This window comes from Lytechinus pictus, chromosome 17, assembly GCF_037042905.1.
Source record: "Lytechinus pictus isolate F3 Inbred chromosome 17, Lp3.0, whole genome shotgun sequence".
NCBI lineage: Eukaryota > Metazoa > Echinodermata > Echinoidea > Temnopleuroida > Toxopneustidae > Lytechinus > Lytechinus pictus.
The window spans coordinates 24,599,613-24,618,053 of NC_087261.1; the positions used below are offsets into that span (position 1 = coordinate 24,599,613).

General features: G+C 34.2%; 2 protein-coding genes across 2 annotated transcripts; one reads left to right on the top strand and one right to left on the bottom strand.

The window, feature by feature from the left end:
* Positions 1–416: 416 nt before the first annotated feature.
* Positions 417–11,492, bottom strand: LOC129280986 (vacuolar protein sorting-associated protein 28 homolog). Its single transcript, XM_064112073.1, has 7 exons — positions 11,314–11,492; positions 10,049–10,083; positions 9,239–9,366; positions 8,403–8,505; positions 7,756–7,857; positions 5,999–6,144; positions 417–4,825 (listed from the first exon to the last, which is right to left on the bottom strand). Exons 1-7 carry the CDS (start codon positions 11,345–11,347, stop codon positions 4,699–4,701), a joined length of 675 nt encoding a protein of 224 aa, XP_063968143.1. The 5' UTR covers positions 11,348–11,492; the 3' UTR covers positions 417–4,698.
* Positions 11,493–11,708: 216 nt separating this feature from the next.
* On the top strand, positions 11,709–18,384 carry LOC129281005 (ankyrin repeat domain-containing protein 66-like). Its single transcript, XM_064111865.1, has 4 exons — positions 11,709–11,900; positions 12,442–12,674; positions 13,842–14,070; positions 14,761–18,384. The coding sequence occupies exons 2-4, from the start codon at positions 12,533–12,535 to the stop codon at positions 14,933–14,935; spliced, it is 546 nt and encodes a 181-aa protein (XP_063967935.1). The 5' UTR covers positions 11,709–11,900; positions 12,442–12,532; the 3' UTR covers positions 14,936–18,384.
* The last annotated feature ends 57 nt before the right edge of the window (positions 18,385–18,441 follow it).

An 18,441-nucleotide genomic window follows, 5' to 3' on the forward strand; every position in this document is an offset into this window, starting at 1 on the left:
ATGACCTGAGTTAGAGATGAGTTTATAAATCGAACCATAACTGTTACAGATATATGTCACAATTGGCTATCCATAGCTAAACCACAATTTTAGACCAGGTGGGTGTCTCAGTAAGCTGTTCGTAAGTTAAGAGCGACTTTAAGAACGACTGGTGAACCTTTCTTACACGCTAAATAATCACCAATAAACATATAATGGTAAACATCATTTACCACAAGAAAGGATCACCAGTCGTTCTTAAAGTCTCTCTCAACTTCATTACGAACAACTTTGTGAAACGGCCCCCAGAGTTTAAAATAAAACCTGAGTTCAGAATAAGAACTGCAGTGTCCGTCTAAAATATTAGATAATTGCAAACTAAGAGAGAGTTGAAGATAAATCAATGTAAACAGAAAACACAGACCCACAAAATAATATGCTGTATTACAAAATTTGATATAATACAAATTGCACTATTATCTATATAGCAACAATGTATAAATGTATACTTTACAAGTTTACATAAACATGATAAACATAAATTAGTAAACAAAAATGAACAAATCAAGTTTGTCTCATCATAAGTATCAGGGGTGGCACTGCAGGGGGCAGGGGGACAACAGACCCCCCCCCCCCCCCCATAAAAAAGTTTGTAAATACATGCAGTGAGAAAAAATAAGGAAACAGAAGAAAAAATAGTTAAGAGAGGCCAGGTTAATACCCCATTACTCAATTCAAGAAAAAGGGGGGAAAAACAGCCTCACTTTTAGGCAAAATTATCTGGTGCCGCCCCTGAGAGATGAACATAGAGGGACTTTTTTTCAGATCTAAAGCTCATTTTCTGTGTACTGTACATGTCTTTTTCTAATGCATCAATTCTTATGATATTATTATGCAGGTAATATTAAAGGCAATTAAATAAATGCAATACTTAAAAATATCTACTTATTTCCATTTTTGTTTCTTTTCCAAGCAATTTGGATTTTGCTGCCACTATTCGTGACGTCAACGAGCGGATTTTAATTTCTTCTTTTTTTTCAAAAAAACAACAACATTATTTACATCATTGGCAAAGTAATCTGTTAAATAAAAGAATGACACGAACATTGTTGAATTTGGTGCTATTTTACTTAAAATTTCTGTCAATTAAAATATTCATGCTTTGCCAATTTTTTTTTCACATATGGCCCTTCATATGATGTGGACAATATTTGGAGTTCCGTTCATAAATCTGTTTTCATAATTTGATGTTGACACACATCAAGCAGATTCCCCCAAACGAGTGCATGATATGAAGGACAAGAAACAATTAATTTTTTTATCTGACACTCACGTATGTGACAAATGAAAATGACAGAATTTTCAGAAACAGACAAAGAACCAAAATCACTTCACCAAAGTCAATGATCTTGTTATCATTCTCATCAGTAGAAAATCTTTTTTTACCAATGACACTATCAAAAATGAAACATACTAAATTCTAATTTTGCAAAAGAAACTTGTGTTGCATTGAAATACAAGTGCAAGTCACCGAATGAAGCGCAATGTGGCACTGGAACAAAGTTGAGACATTGTAAATTATCTCAACTACAAATTTGCATTCAATCAAAGTACTTCCATGTTGTCTGCTTGATTTAAACTTGACTAGTAAGTTTCGTACACAAAAGCATATCCAGCATCAACTATGACAAAGAAATGTATGGGTCACTATTGTCTCCTGACTATTGGGCCCATGAAATGCTTTGTAGGATCTGACGCTGGATACGCGCCTGTGACAACACCCCATAAGTGTTAAACATGCAATGTTCCAGGTTGTGTGGGACATCCCGCATAACGATCACTTTATTTCTGATTACTGGCAAGAGGCATCATTTTTATGCAATGAAGATTCATCTTATGATATATAATTGAGATTTCATGCAATCAATGAAATATATAACAACCAAGGTCCAATTTCATAAATGTCAATATTATGGTAAGTTTGCAATCCAGTGGTGGCTACCATGGTAACAACGCCAAACAGCCAATCCAAATCAGGGATTCCATAGAATTTACCTTTGAATAGCAAATTAAGCATAATAGTATGCAACTTTTATGCAACATGGCCCTTAGGGTGTGGCACAACCTGTTCATAAGATGTACAGTGCGTATAAAAAAAACGGGATTTGAAAATTCTATAAAATTTTTGTTTTAAATCATGTCTATATTTTGGTGTTAATAGGTGCTCTGAAGTCTTATCTTTCAAATGCCATTAAAAAAATAGTTTTGTTCATGCTTGAGCGAACACAGAATGATTTTGTCTGGGGTTAAAAAGGAGGCTTGCGCCAAAATGGCATAAACTCATAAATATGATGATCGGACTTCTTGCTAATCAGCAGACTTCCAGACCTCTTATCCTTTTTATAGCTTTACATGTATACAACATTACACATGACCAGCTTATAATCTTGTGCTTTAAGATATATCACAGATTTGCCCCTGTGGTGTAAAAATTCTTTTTAATCCTAATCAAATTTAGCCAAATCATGAATTTTTTAATTCAGATGAATATTTACTACAAGAATTTTAACCTACGGAGTTCACAGTTTAGCTTTTATAGCTAATGGATCAAAATTAGATTCAAAATAATTGAAAACATTTCTAAAGCACCCAAAAATATGTTGCAATCTTACATTATGTAATGTTGTAATTAAATGTAACTAACATGATGTTTTCTGATTAGAAATCTTTTACATTCTCTGGTTATATATTATTAAAAGAAAATATACAAAACCCAATAATAGATAAATAATTGTTTTATAATTAAACAGTTCAAAATATCAAACCATTCAATGTATAAGAAAACATTAATTAAATTTACAATAATAGTCATGTCTAGGAATGGTTTTCATCTTGTCCCACTTTATCCACAACAAGTGCAGGGGCCGCGGAAGCGGGGGCCCACTTTTTTCCAGAACCGTGTACAAAAACGTAAAAATTACCATATGATTGTGATTTTTTGCATGGTCAGCCCCCCCCCCCCCCACTTTGAAAACCGTTCCGCCCGCGGCCCCTGCAGTGGGGTATTTCACAAGGCATCAAGTCTGACTTGAGGGAAATTACGTTCCAATGTGCACATATTTAACACATGAACTCACTGATTAATCCCATGAGCAAGATCTTACCGTTGCGGTGATACACCATAATAGTACACCGACTGGGAATAGTCAGATCAGTGTGATTTTAGTCAGACTCAATGGCCTGAATTCACGAAGGTGGTTTTCAAAACCCACGGTTGAGTCCATGGTTTATGCAGATTTCCTGTATAAATTACACTTAATTTAACGCGTATATTAAACAATGTCCAATGCCGATGCGCGCTTTTGTCACAGTGCGCCAAATTAACGCCTGTTGCCATGGTTATCCACGCTATTTTATTCATGAGTCCGCTGTTTTGAATTAATGAGTCCACTCTTCAAACGGTGGACTCATGAATAAAATAGCGTATCTAACCATGGTAACAGGCGTCAATTTGGCGTACTGTGACAATAGCACGCATCAGCATTTAACATTTCTTATACACAAGCCCGATACACGCTAAATTAAGCGTAGTTTATACAGGAAATCTGCATAAAACATGGATTCAACCGTGGGTTATCAAAACCACCTTTGTGAATTCGGGCCAATCTTTGTGAAACACACCCCATCCCCACTTTTGTCTTATAATTGTGACTTATTGCATTTGACATTTCATCTATGTCAGTAGCTTACGCAGGATTTTCGAAAAAAAAATCTGAGGGGGGGGGAGGGTTCAACCCCTTTAACCCCCCCCCCCCCCCCCCCGGCGTACGCATCTGATCTATGTCCTGCTTAAAGGGATGCTCCGGGCTGAAAATAATATTATTTTAACAGATGAAGAAAAATCAGACAAACAGAAAACTTAAATCTCATCAAAATCGGACAAGGTATAACAAAGTTATGGCATTTTTAAGATTTACAGTATTCCCATGAAGCAGTTCTAGGCATGTCGTCATGAATATTCAATGAGCAAATTGATGATGTCATATCCCTACTTGTTCTTTTTTATTTCATCCATTATGATGAAATAATAGCAGTAAATAACTAATACACTTAATCCGTTGTCAATCCAATTGTTTTAGTTCATGGTTGAAAATTTTTGAATAAAACCTAATTTCATGTAATAACATACGAAAGAACAAGTGGGGATATGACATCATCAGCCCACCTAATGAATATTCGTAAAGACATGCCTAGAACTGTTTCGCCGGAATAATGCAAATCTTTAAAATTCAATAACTTCGTTATTTGTTATCCGATTTTGATCTAATTTTCAGCATTTTGCTTTGTGAATTTAACTCTATTTATTGAGATATAAATATCTCCAGCCTGGACCATCCCTTTAAATAAAGATATGTCACACATGGATATTCTAGCCTACATGTATGTTTGCCAATGTACGTATTGCAAACCATATCAAGAATTGCCTATATCTTTAACACAAATAAAGAAATCAAATTCTTTACGTCAACAAACCATTTTGTCTTATCAATAAAAAGTCATTCTTGATCGATATCAAGAAATATGAATGAATAATAAAACCGTTGGCCATACCAAGGCTTACATCTTGATACACTGGCTAAGATAGCAAAGAGTGACGATCCCTTTGGGAGACATAATGGGAGACTTAATTAATTAATGTACACAGGAAGTCATCTTGCCTCATTGTGATGCACCGGATAGAATTCTCATGAAGCTGTTGTACGCAGAGTCAAGGTCGTAGAGGAGTTGTCGGATCTGCTCTTCAGATAGTTCTTCTGCTGCCCTCATTGAACCCATCGTCTTTAACCTATTTGAAAGAAATTCACTGAAATAGATCAATATTTATGATGAGTTTCGTAATTTTGTCAAAATAATGAGGTAGAAATTATATCTAACAGAACGAGTGACAATTTATCCCAGCCACGTGTCGTCGGTGAATATCGTCTGCTGCTATTCGTTGAGTTGATTTGCCTTCAGATTCGGATATATTCACTTGTTTGTAAGTACAGTTATATCATTATTTTCCTTCTTTAGAGCCTTGACAGAGGGTAGAGACTCTGTATGGATGGTCATGCTGGAATTTTCATGGATTTATTTTGGCCTGCGGTAGGCCTACGTGCAGCTAGCACTAGCAGCTGCATGAGTTGGTAGCGAATCGGCATGCAAGTTGAATTGTCCGACTCATCATCATAGACGTAATTCCCCTAATTTACCTCCATCCACGTCACTAGAGCTAGAAACTTCATCATCATTCTCTTCATCTTCAAAATCATCAATTTGAAAATCCAAAATCTAGATAAACTTCTGGGTTTTCTTTCATTTCGTGATCGAAGTATTCAGTGAGTGTGGAGAAAACGTACCCTCGCAACAGGTTTTGCATGCAAGTGGAGCTTGACGTGGGAGAGCCAATAACGTCTCTCGTACACTCATACACGTCATCAAATTCGAGTCAATTCAGAGACCAATGGGAGGCGTATTTCGGAGAGGCATTTTAGCGCTTTTTAATTGGCGATTTCCACCTTATGTATTACTTTCGTTATTTTTGAATGACCAAATGATAATCCCCACATCATGACCTTTCCACTGATATATAATAAGGCCATATTCATAATCAATATATTTCTCCTTTAAGATTTTGATGTTGATTCCCCCAAAATGGTCTAAGTTCTAATTGACCTTTGTCATGTGACCTGAAACTCAGGCCGGATGTTCAGTAAAACTTGATAAACCTTATGTACAAGTTTCATGAACTAGGTCAATACTTTCTAAGTTATGCTGTCATTTCAAAGACTTAACCTTCAGTTAAGATTTAATGTTGACGCCACGGCCCCCGTCGGAATTTAAGTGGCACCTAATGTATAGTCTCACTCTGCTATGCAGGTGAGACAAAAACTGATGAAAATAAGTCCCTAACTTACATGATAATGCCATACTTCGGTAACTCAACCTGAAATTTCATCTGATTGTACTCAGTACTTACCATTTACTAATCTTTTCTTTGCCATCATATTCAGCTGGTAGTGACCCCATCCTACCCATGGTCTCGCTAAGTTCCTTGACCTCTGGCTCGACCTCGTCCACCGCCTTCATGTCCAGCCGCAGCTTGTCCATTACAGTGATGAATAACTTTAGGACAAAGGACAAAATACTAAAGTTAAATGACAGCTGTGGCAAGGATTTCAAACTGAGTTCGTACCAAATCCAATAAAATGACCACCCAAGTGTCTGCTTGCATGAATAAAAAAAAAAGCCAAAGAATTGTGTAATTACTGAAAAATTATCGACATAAGCATGGGATCCAAGCTAAATGTCGGGTATTTTTCCAAGCAATGATAACAATACACTGTCCCACATATGCTTATCTGTGTTAGCAATCTACAGTGTGATCGTTTTTCAGCTTAGATTTCATGATTTCACAAAGTACAGTTTATGTATTAAGCTGAGCCAGATCTAGATCCATGATTATATAACTACAATTAATCTTGGTTTTACAGACTTTCTTGTGAAATCAGTGTTTTACTGCAACTATACTTTCATTCATCTTTAACTGTAGACTAAATGAGTTAAAGTCAGATTCGAAGAGGATTTACGAGGGGATTTTCCAGTAGAGAAATTTTGACAGGAAATCAGTACACTCTCGACGCCCTCACATTCAAATTATACTATAGGATAAAACTTGCAGCTAATGACCTCTGTCACCTTTGATCTTTTGACCCCAAAATATATTCAGGATCATTTTCATTCCCACAGACAAACATGAGCCAAGTACGTTTGATCCCTGAACTGCTAATTTGGTTATTACAAAAGCAGGATATTTTCAAGTAAATATAGTTACCACTTCAACCTTTTTAGCTACAGTATATTATGACCTCTGTGACTTTTGAACTTGATACCCCCAAAACTAATAAGATCAGCAAAACTCCTAAAAATATGCATCCACGTACTTGAGCAAGTTTGAAGTTGATCCATCAATAGTTTTTTAGTTATTACAAGAATGAAAAGTGGGAGGAATGGACAACAGCCCCAATTCTGAAACCGGGTTTGATTTTAACTCTGGTCTAAGATTCTGGCATAAGTATAGATAGCCAAATGTCACACCAATCTTGAACAGGAAAGGTTCAATTTACCGGTTTACAACTATATTATTGAATAAATAGGTGAGAGTGAGGCACCTACTGAATTCATGCCCTGCCTGTTGCTGCTGAACACGTACTTGACTTGACCTTAAGTTATATATTTGGGGGTATTGCGGGCGTGCCGTGCGTAATGTTTACTCGTGCACGGAGGTGAGTGCAGGGCTATTAATCGTCTATATCGCCGGTTAAGCCCAGGCGACATTGTTTAACGACCCTTGATACAACAATATTGACACTCAAATCATTCATAACTGACGGGGAATAATTAATGGAATAATTTGTTCCATCATTATTGAAATTTAGGAGGAAAGGGTCAAGTTAAGATTTAAAAAAGATAAACTGGAAGTGTAATTTTGACATTTTTGCTTTACTTCCCATAATTTTAGCACTGAGTTACTTGTAGATCACAGTCTAAGTTAAAAGGAATTCATAATACGGGCCAATGCCTCCAGCAGCCACCTACGGTGGACAGAGGAATATAAATGGCAGCACATGAATAAATCTAATCTTCTACTGAGAATTTGTGGTGTGAAAGAAGAGAAGTCATTATTAATCAATAAATACTGCAAAGTCTCAAAAAGGGGTAACATAAAATGCTTACCGATACTATTTGAGCGATGCATTCGCTGGTATTCCCGTCATCTTTCTTAATTGTGATTGGTCGATCTTCTTTTATCCTCTCCATTGCAGCTGGGCAATTCATCTTAAATCCAAAATCAAATCAAATTAAATCAAATCATCATAGCCCTCATACATAAGAAATCATTACCACCAATACATTATGTAAATATAACAATGCCCTTTTCAATGTTGATTTGAGTTAAAACCATGTATGTATCTTTATTTGGAGTTCTTCAACATTTGATTTCAATATCTCATATGATCCTGCTCTACAAATCAATTCCTGGTGATGATCGATCTGAAATAAAATATCAAAAGTATGAAACTCAATCTAATCTTTAATCCAGAAAACCTGACTTTTCTTTTCTCTCATATATATACAGGAAAAACCTGATGTAGTCAAATCAAGACAAAAAAATTAACACACTTTGAAATTATTCCTTGGGCAAATTTGATTGGTCCAATGCCCCAAGTTGTCTTTAATAATTATTAAGTCATTTTGATCTTTTGAACAAAGAATACCAAAAAACGGCTCTAAAAAAAAGAGAGAGAAAACAGCTACAAAATGTGAAGCTGAGCATGAGCATGTTAGATTCACCGATAACGACTGATTGCTTTCATTCTTACCCTGTATTTCTTCATGAAGTCTTCAACTGATGTGAACTCCCCCTTGACATGTCTGAACGCTGCCTTGTACTGCATTAGAAGCTTGGAACATGACCCTGTGTATCTAAAACAACAACAAACAAACAAATGAATAATAATATTGATATTTTTGAATAGTGAAATTAAAAAAATAAACAAATACATAAAACAGTCAAATAATGGATAGTAACAATTGATAGTTTAAAGTATGATATAAAATTGGATCTCCATCTTCACTGTTGGAACCTGTAAAATGTTATTTTTTGTAAAGAAAAAACTAATCAGCAACAGGTATTTTATATGAGGACTGAATAGGTCTGCACATTTTATCAAATTGCAAAATAATTCTAGTTTTCCTTTTTTGTGGGACAAACTGCATGATTAATGATTTTATTTAATCTCAATATTTCATGTAATAACATAAAAGGAAAGTGGGGATGTGACATCATCAGCCCACCTAATATATATTCATGACGATGTGCATATATGTTGTTTTCACAAAAAATATTGATAAACTTTAAAATTCAATAACTTTGTTATTTGTCATCTGATTTTGATGAAATTTTCAGCATTTTGCTATGTGAATTTTACTCTACATGTATTTATTTAGACATAAACTGAATAGGTCTGCAGCTTTTATGAAATTGCAAAATAATTATAGTTTTCCTTTTTTTGCGGGACAAACTGCATGATTAATGATTTTATTTAATCTCAACCTATAGTATATAGACTACATTCATTGCAGAAATCAAGCACAGACATTAATCCATGATGTTGAATTGAAAACCAATGGTGCTATGTTGGGGATATCTACTCACTCTTTAGCTGGAACTGCATCTCGAATGTACGCTTTCTCAAGCCATTCCAAAGTGTTGATCACTGCAAATAGTTCTGCCATGTTGTCATATTTCTCTCGCTCTCGCACATTTCTGTACAGTTTCACCTCCTGAGTAAAAATTTGGTCCAGAATATATATATACACAAAGTTTAACAACCAAATTATGTTATGATGCATACATACCAAAGTATTGCTTTATTTCTGAGGACGCGTATTGTTTTTCTTCATTGTTTGAATTCTTATAAAGTCACAGTCATTTTATTTTGCACTCTTCCCTTGGACAGTTGGCTATAAGTGTACAAAATACAGCAACTTTTAGAAAAACAAGTAATACTGGCAAAACATACACAGATACATCATGATTAATTACGAGTGTCAAAGATGGTTCCAACTCCCAAATTACAATGTAGTGAATGCATAAATATGAACAGATTTGTTGTTTGTTCATGAATTGAAATTCATGTAGATTACATTTTTCATTGGTTAGTTTTAATTCTATTCTTGTATTTTTTTATAAAAAGAGAGAAAAATATCAAACTGAATTTGAAAATGCAGTTAAAAACCTCCAAAAGATTTAGGAAGAAATTCAGACTTCAACTTTTCCCCCTTTGAATTTTAAAATGAATTTACTAAATGCCAATTCGGTTCACAGTGCATTAAGCTACACATTTGGGGAACTATTTTTACAAAAACACCACATTTAGTAGAAAATTTTAAAGAAAAGAAAAAGTAAATTAAACCTTATCCAAACACGTTTTCTTAATTGTTTTGAATATCACTATATACTTACCTCATATAGTTCTGGACGATGGCTTGTTGTTGATGCTGCATGGGTATTATAAAGAAAAAAACACTGATTATTACTCAGTCACAGCCTTACAGGGAAGTTCAGATGTAAATGTACATGTATGAGATTGGCAATTACTTAATTCAAATGAAATTTGGTTTACACATTAGGGACTTTCAAGAATAATCTTTTGAAGTGGCTTAAATTTCACACTTGAGGCTAGTTTTTCCTAAATGAAATAAAAATAACCCTTGAAAATTACAAGCCTTTCATTGGTCAAAAATGCACTTTTCTTCCTAGAATTATCTGCAGTAGTAAGTCTCTAACATAGATACATGTGCACTTTATATACTGTACATGCCATTACAGGCTGTAAATTTAATTTGAATCATAATTATATTCCTGTGTCCTGTAGGCCTACATGCGACTTGAATATAACCCAATAGGAAATGACCATTTTGGAATATATGTTTGATTAAATTTCATTATTTTGTATTAATTTATTTTTATTTTCATTTATTCATTTTCATTTATTTACTATTATCTTTATATATTTATTTTATTATTATTATTATTTACTTTTTTTTTTTGGGGGGGGGCAATAGTCGGGGAATAGGCCATTTATTTGATCGACATTTTATTTCATTTTCTGGGGGGGGGGGGTGGCAATAGGCCAAAGTCTGAAAATCTTAAAGACATTCATTATTCTGTCACTCTACTCTCTGTCGACTGATCCATCCCTCTTTTCTGAAAATTAGTGAACATTCTTCTTCTCCCTTTTGCTCTTCTGCCAAAATCGAAAAGGGCGTATGCCTATACTCTATAGTATAACCCTCACGTTAGATGTACTTTAACCATGTCCATGACACATAAATTCTTCTTTACTCTTCGACTATTCTACTTCCTCCGACTGTTGTTACACTACACTGCCTACACTACAGCTTCTCTCGATCTCTCGTCTCGACATGTCTCATGACTCATCTTTTTTACTTTTACTAATTTTTAGTTTATTTCAACACACACACACTCTCTCCCTCTTTCTGTGTATCATCATAATCCTTATGTCGTAACCAACCTCTTCCACAAGGCAATACTGCTTATGTATTGACCTAATTGGTACTAACAGTTAGGAGTGCCACAAATAACAGAGAAAACAAACTATGATCAGATGATATCAGCGTTACAGTACAAAAATATCAGTGTGTGGGACTTAACAATTACTCTTTACGGAAAATCAATTGAGAGATCGCATCAAACCGCTAACTTACATGAGTTCTGAGTTACTGGAACGCCTGAAAACATCTTTATATACTTCTTATGATGAAAAAACCGACAAATTTGTACACTCTCAATACTCAGGAATGATTAAAAACAATATATTTATGACGATGATCGTGAAGTTGAACAGTCAAAATACTAGTAATAGAGTACATGACGTCATCGCTTTTCTAGCCTTTGATAAAAGTAGTCAATTAATGGTAAAGAACAAAATAATGTGTTTGATCCTAAATTCAATTTAAGAACTTGAAAATTTTATTTCAACTAAAAACTTAAGGAAAGATTGACAAAAATATATCAAAACGTGTATATTTTTTAGAGTTTGATAAGAAATAAAGACAAATTGAGTCTGTTTGCAAGGCCTAACGAATTTGCATAAAGTTGTATACAAGTCACATAGATACACCTGCTACACTCCTATAGCGCTTGATGCAGGTGCATGCACTATAAACTAGTTTAACTGTTGAGTGTTGGTGTATGTTATTGTTGTACCTGCTGGTAATGGTATCTCTCGAATTTTGATTATATTCACATTTGTTTTTAATAAGACTGTCATTGCCGTGGGAACCTAAAAAGGGTGAGTTTTGGAAATCAACTCGTAGTCGTATAGTCGTACGTTTTTCATAAACATGCAACATTGTATTAATTTATAATATTTAATGTTTATATAGTAGACTCTAACTTGTGTTGTGAAATACAAAACATAGGTAATAATGTTTGACGTTAGACTATCTGTTTCTCTTGAAATTAAAGTTCGAATATATGAAGATGAATATATAATTTACATTATTAATAATAATATGGGGGTCCGATGTTGAACTTTTCCAATGCATCACAGCTCAGATCACAAATAATTTATGAGTTGACTTTGTGTGCTTTGACCTTTGTAAATTGTCGGACAGATCTTGGCATTCAAACCAAATGAAAAAAGTGCAAGCAAAATCTTGAAATTGCCGTCTTGTACTTGTCAAGACAAACTAGTTATTATATACCCCTCTGAACATACAACTGGATATTTTTATCCTACAGAGTCTATAATTATAAATATAAAGTCCTCACGTAGATGACACTCTGTCTAAGTCTTGAGACCGCTACTATTTTTTTTCAATGATTTTCAGAACTGCACCAAGACATTCAAGAGATGAGGCCAAACCGCAATATCTGGTCAGTAAAAGTTTAAAGGAAACGGCGGAAGGTATTCTTGCTATCATGATGACAGAGCTGCATGAAGCCGCTGCATCGGGAGACAGTGCCCAAATTGAATTGCTGCTGACGACTGGAAAATATGACATTAACGGACCGGACTTAGAATGGAATTCAAGATGTCCGATTCACTGGGCTGCTATCAAAGGTAAAGTTTCATGTGTCAATTTCTTTTTTTATTTTTTTTAGATGAAATTGTTACTTTTATCTTTATTTGTAAAGGTACATATTTCACAGAAAGCAACATTATACCGGGACAACGGTTAAATGTAACAACAACATCAACATAATATTGATAATGATGATGATAATGATAATAGGCCTAATAATAATAGTAATAACAATAATAATGATTATGATGATAATATTAATATTAATAATAGTAATAATAATAATAATAATGATGATTATAATAATAATAATAATAGTAATAATAATGATGGTAATGATGATGATAACGATAATAATGGAAAACCTAACGCAGCCTACTTGGAAAGATGAAGAAAAATTTAGGCAATTGAATAAGTTTTAAAGGGTTCAAAATAAAAACCACCTTCCATTTACAAAAAAAGATATGTTCTTTTCCTTTTTAATGTTTTGTTTTCACTATTTCAGAGCTTCTATGATCACATCTTGAATCTGTAAGATAATAGTTCTATTTTCATTTTCTACATATGAAAACAAATCAAAATGACTAATTTTCCAGGGATTTATTGTTTTTTTTTACTATTATTTCTACCGTAGTACTACTTTTCTTTATATTAAATGTACTTTAAAATTTCATCTTTTTAATAGTTCTATTTTCATTTTCTACATATGAAAAAAAAATCAAAATGACTAATTTTCCAGGGATTTATTGTTTTTTTTTACAATTATTTCTACCGTAGTACTTTTCTTTATATGTACTTCAAAATTACATCTTTTTAATAGTTCTATTTTCATTTTCTACATTTTCAAAAAAAAAATCAAACTGCAGCTGATTCATTTTCCAGGGATTTCTTTTTTTTTTTACTAATATTTCTATCGTAGTACTTTTCTTTATATTCAAATCACTTTAAAATGTCATCTTTTTGGCAGATATAGGGTTTCATTTTCATCTTCTACTGAAAAATATTTTGATTCAACAATATTTCATGTCATCTTTGGATATAGGTCTTGATTAGGCCAGGGACAGGAATGGAAAAACAACAACCTGGAAACGTATTTGAGTCTAAAAATTTATTCCAAGTTCAAGTATTCGGATAAGCAGGTGCAAAATTGATAAGAAATGTTATAATAAGCTACAGTGTATCATATGTAATTTCATATATTGTAGGGCATGCAGAAAGTATACGGCTTCTGGCAAGCTACGGAGCTAGGCTGGATGTCGTGACTGATGAAGGCTGGACGGCGACCCACTTCGCCTGCGAACAGGGAAAAATACTTGCACTGAGGGCGCTCTACAAATCGGGTGCGTCGATCGACATGGAAGATAATTTTGGAGATACCCCTCAACGTGTAGCTGAGATATATGGTCATGACGATTGCGTTACTTTTATCAACGAGTAAGTTTATTGCATTTTTTTCCGGTAAAAGATTCAAAGTTCACTGGCTGTAATCGGTTTTATAAGAATTTCTGTAAATTCACTTCATGTCATTGGGTCCGTTTTCTTTGATGCAATAGTTGGTTTTAAGTGAGAAATAAAATTCCATGACTACATATAATAAAAAAAAAGGATATTGTGAAAGCTTATCAGACATAGCAACAAACTATATAAGCCTATTAATATGATGCAGGTGCGTGTCTGCTTTATGTGCTTTATTATGAAAAATAAATAAATGAAACTCAACATCTTGTCAGGGGTCTGTTTTGATCATCAAGCAAATACTACGACCTAATCATCAATCATACATTCGGGCTCCCAACCTGAAGAAACATTTTCAGTGTTTTCAAAGCTGAAAATCAGTATGTTGGTTAGGGAATCCATATTTTCAAAAAAATACCATAGAACAACACATAAAACTGAAACTTTAGAAATCAGTAGTTTGCATGAAACCATCAGTATTTTTCTCATTTTTCAGTACTGAATATGGAAAATCAGTACTACTTGGCAGCTGTGTATTGTTTTTTAGTATTGTTTGACCAAATTCGGCACTTGTGTCATTGATAAGCCAGTGAACTGAAGGGTAAATGATGACAGTTCAATTACTTTGATCTTTTTTTCCCCATCATCTTTCCCTCTTTTTTTTTCCAGGGCCCGCATTGAGATTGAGGAGAAGAAGCGGCAAGCGGAGATCGAGGCAAAGATAGAAGCAGAGAGGAAGAGGGTGGAGGAGGAGAAAGCCAAGCAGGGGAAAATCTTGAAACATCTGACAGAAAAGAAGGAAAAGAAATCAATACCTTCAAGGTGGAGGAAAGGAAAAAGATGACCAATCAATATTGCATCTATGAGCTGTTAAAACCTTCTTACTCAAAAGTTTAAGTCTCCTGAAAAGCTCTTTCATTATAGTTGAGACATAAGTTGCAAACTTCTTTTGCCTAAAAAGTGTTCTCTAAAGGAACAAGGAAGCTGTTTTCAGACAACGCGAGGTTGCCACCATCGGCATGATTCAAGAATACATACTTCACTAGGCTGTCCTGAATTTTCTTCATTTTGATACGTTTCAACAGCTCACCAATTTATTATACTTTAATCTGTTGACTACTGCATTCTGTCATTCCGAGAGGCTCTGTACTGCTGGAGCTGCCTGGTTCCAGTAGGCAATGTGTTAACCTGTTGACTACCAAATTCTGTGATTCCCATTAGATTTGTGCAGGGATCGCCTGGTTCCAGTAGGCAATGGGTTAACCCGTTGACTACTGAATTCTGTCATTCCCATAGGCTTTGTACAGGACCACCTGATTCTGGTAGGAAGTGGGTTAAAGGAACCAGGATGTTATTCCATAGAAATACTCTGGTTCCTGTTTCTTGAATTTTGAAGAATAACAATATTGCAAAGTACTTTCAATTTCTTAAATCATGGTATTCAATTGATTGAAAGCAACTCTATTGTAGAAATTTGCATCAGCTTTTAATTCATTACAAGATGTATGAATTGAGACCTCACATTAAGAAAACCTTACTTTTGATAGAAATGTGGAATACTGATTGTGATTCCCAATCATATTATTGAAATATCAAAATTACTGTAACAACTTTATCTTATTACATAAATTCAGCTTGTTTTTTATATAAATTTTAGGAAAATGATTAGAATTTGAATAATTATTTGTAATAATTTCCAAATGAAAGTTTTTTTTTGACAATCAGTGGCTTTCCATGTTCATGTATCGGCAGTTCTTCATGTTCTGAATGACAAGCTATGGTACAATTCACAAGCTTGTGCTCTTATGGCTGCATCTTCCCTTTAAGTTAGAAATATGACAAATCATTTGAATTATGCAATGTATGTATATGTAATGCCATGTCTTTATAATATTCTGACTATTATTTTATGCCACAAAAATTGTCGTAGATGTTTTTCTTAGATTCGCACTGCACTGCCAAACCAAACCAAAATCATTACTCAAGTTTGGTATGCTTCAAATCATACGTTATATCAGCATATAATTCCCTACCGTAATGAAACATACAGTGGTGCTAAAAAGTTTTCGAACCCCACCAGAAAATGATCATAATTAAAAGTGTTCAAGTTCTGCCATCTTTTAGATATTTTATTGTGAAGTCAGATGATGAAATTTTATATGAATAAATTAATTAAAGTTTGTTTCGCTGGGCTCCCCGAACATTGTACGGTTTTTGTTTACATCCAACACTCGGCATGAAGGTGTGCATATTCTGGTGGGGTTCACTAACTTTTTAGCGCCACTGTCGTGCACGTCCACAAGACACGCAGCTGCCAAAGCTACCTCACATACAAAAACAAACTTTTTTATGCTGTCATGTTCAAAGCTTGATTTCAGAAGCATGTGACTATTTTGTTTTGTTTGGGAGATCTATTTGGCTTGATGTAAAAGTTTGGTACATCATAGCAGTTTGGATATAAATTTTAATGTAATTAATACTCTGACCCACATTGGTTTATCTGTACAAGTATTTGGATAGCCAAATGGATTCCACAACGCTATTAACAGTAGAGGTTTATTTTTGTCAGCACAGTTGTCATAAAAATTATTAATATCTGGCTGAAAAATATTAACTTAACAATATTTTTTTTTCACTGGTACAGAGTAAAAAAAATGTAAGAAATGTACAATGTAAACAAAGCTTTGAAGTACAAACTTTGACCATGTCCTAAAACCTGACTTACGGAAGTGACCTCACCATAATAGCCATTTTACATTTTATGGGAGTTATTACAATTAGTAGTTGGGCAAGTCCATAAAATATATTCGTCCGACCCCCTATACGTGGGACCTCATTGAAAGTTTCTGTCTTTGATTTCTTGTTCTTTTGACAGTCTGTAGTGTTCTCAAAGGACCATGACTTTGTCATTTTATCAAGTGAAGAAACACTTGAGAAAAACGGGAGTCGGACGTACAAAAAGGTTGATAATTTTATGGAATTGCCCAGTTACAATTTATATTCAATAAACGGGTCAATTTGTTCACGATTCAGAGATATCAATGCTGTGATATTTTATCAGTTACAACAAAAAACAGATTCCTAAATTGTGAATTTTAAGCTTTGTACAGAATTCTGTATTGTGTTGATTACATTACATACATTCTATATACACTGTATCTGTCATTTCTGTTTCCGTTATGGTGACTCCTGGAGGAACTTGGCAAGACATAATTTTTGCTGGAATAACGCCCAGCTGGTTTATAACCAATTACATAGGAAAAATAGTACGTCTAAGTTAATTAGGCATAGTGGCTGACCTGTATCATGAATGTTTGGTAGATATTACTTTGGTTGCCCTTTATATACTATATAATATAAAAGTTTATATGACACCTAGCTAGATCCTTGTCATTTGATTGGTTGTTTGATATCGATCATTCAGCCCATTTTACAATGACGTCATCAACTGTGCAATTTTGGATCCATACTATTTTGTCCATTGCACGCGTTCACTGGCACCCAGACTGCAGCAGGCGCCACACCACACGTAATTTACCACTCGTGTTTGCAGCGCGCATGTATATGTACCATAGGTATGTATGAGACAATCAACAGACCGAGCTCGCACTGCATGAACATATTTTGCATCGAAATTCATAAATTTAATATGAAAACAGATCTATTTGTAGGTTTCATGTAAACCAAATAATGAATGTTCTTATCATTTGTGCAATGGACAGAATACTTCATTCGGTGAAAAATGAAATGAATTATCCATTCAACTCGTTCATCTTTCACCTCATAAAGTATTCTGTCCATTGCATTCATGAACATTCATTATTTGTATAATGTTGTAAATGTATATTGTATAAATGACTGTGTGTCTGTATCCTTGTAGTCAAGATAAGTGCCATTATCCTGAAGAGAATAGTACATGTATATTTACCCCCTGAAAATGAACAATTGAATCTCAGCTGTACAGTACCTACTGATATGGATCATTCTATTCAGGAAAGAATAATCTTTTACGAAAGTGAAACAGACGGGGGGGGGGGGGGGGGGGTTCAGTACGTAAATGTATGATATTATTTACAACAGATTAGGAATTTTATTGAGGAGTGCTGCTATAACACGTGATACATACATCCATGAATTTTAGGGGGGGGGAGGGAATATTTGAAATCATGTTGCAGATGTAGGAGTACATGTATTTTTAATAAGTATTTAAAAATTGATCCCATTTTTATTGATATGCATTGTACATATTCATGTATATGGATAATTAAACTATTTTACATGATTTTCAATATGATCTTTCATTGTGCTTTTTAAACTATATTTTATAAAAGCATTTCTTTTATTTTTCTG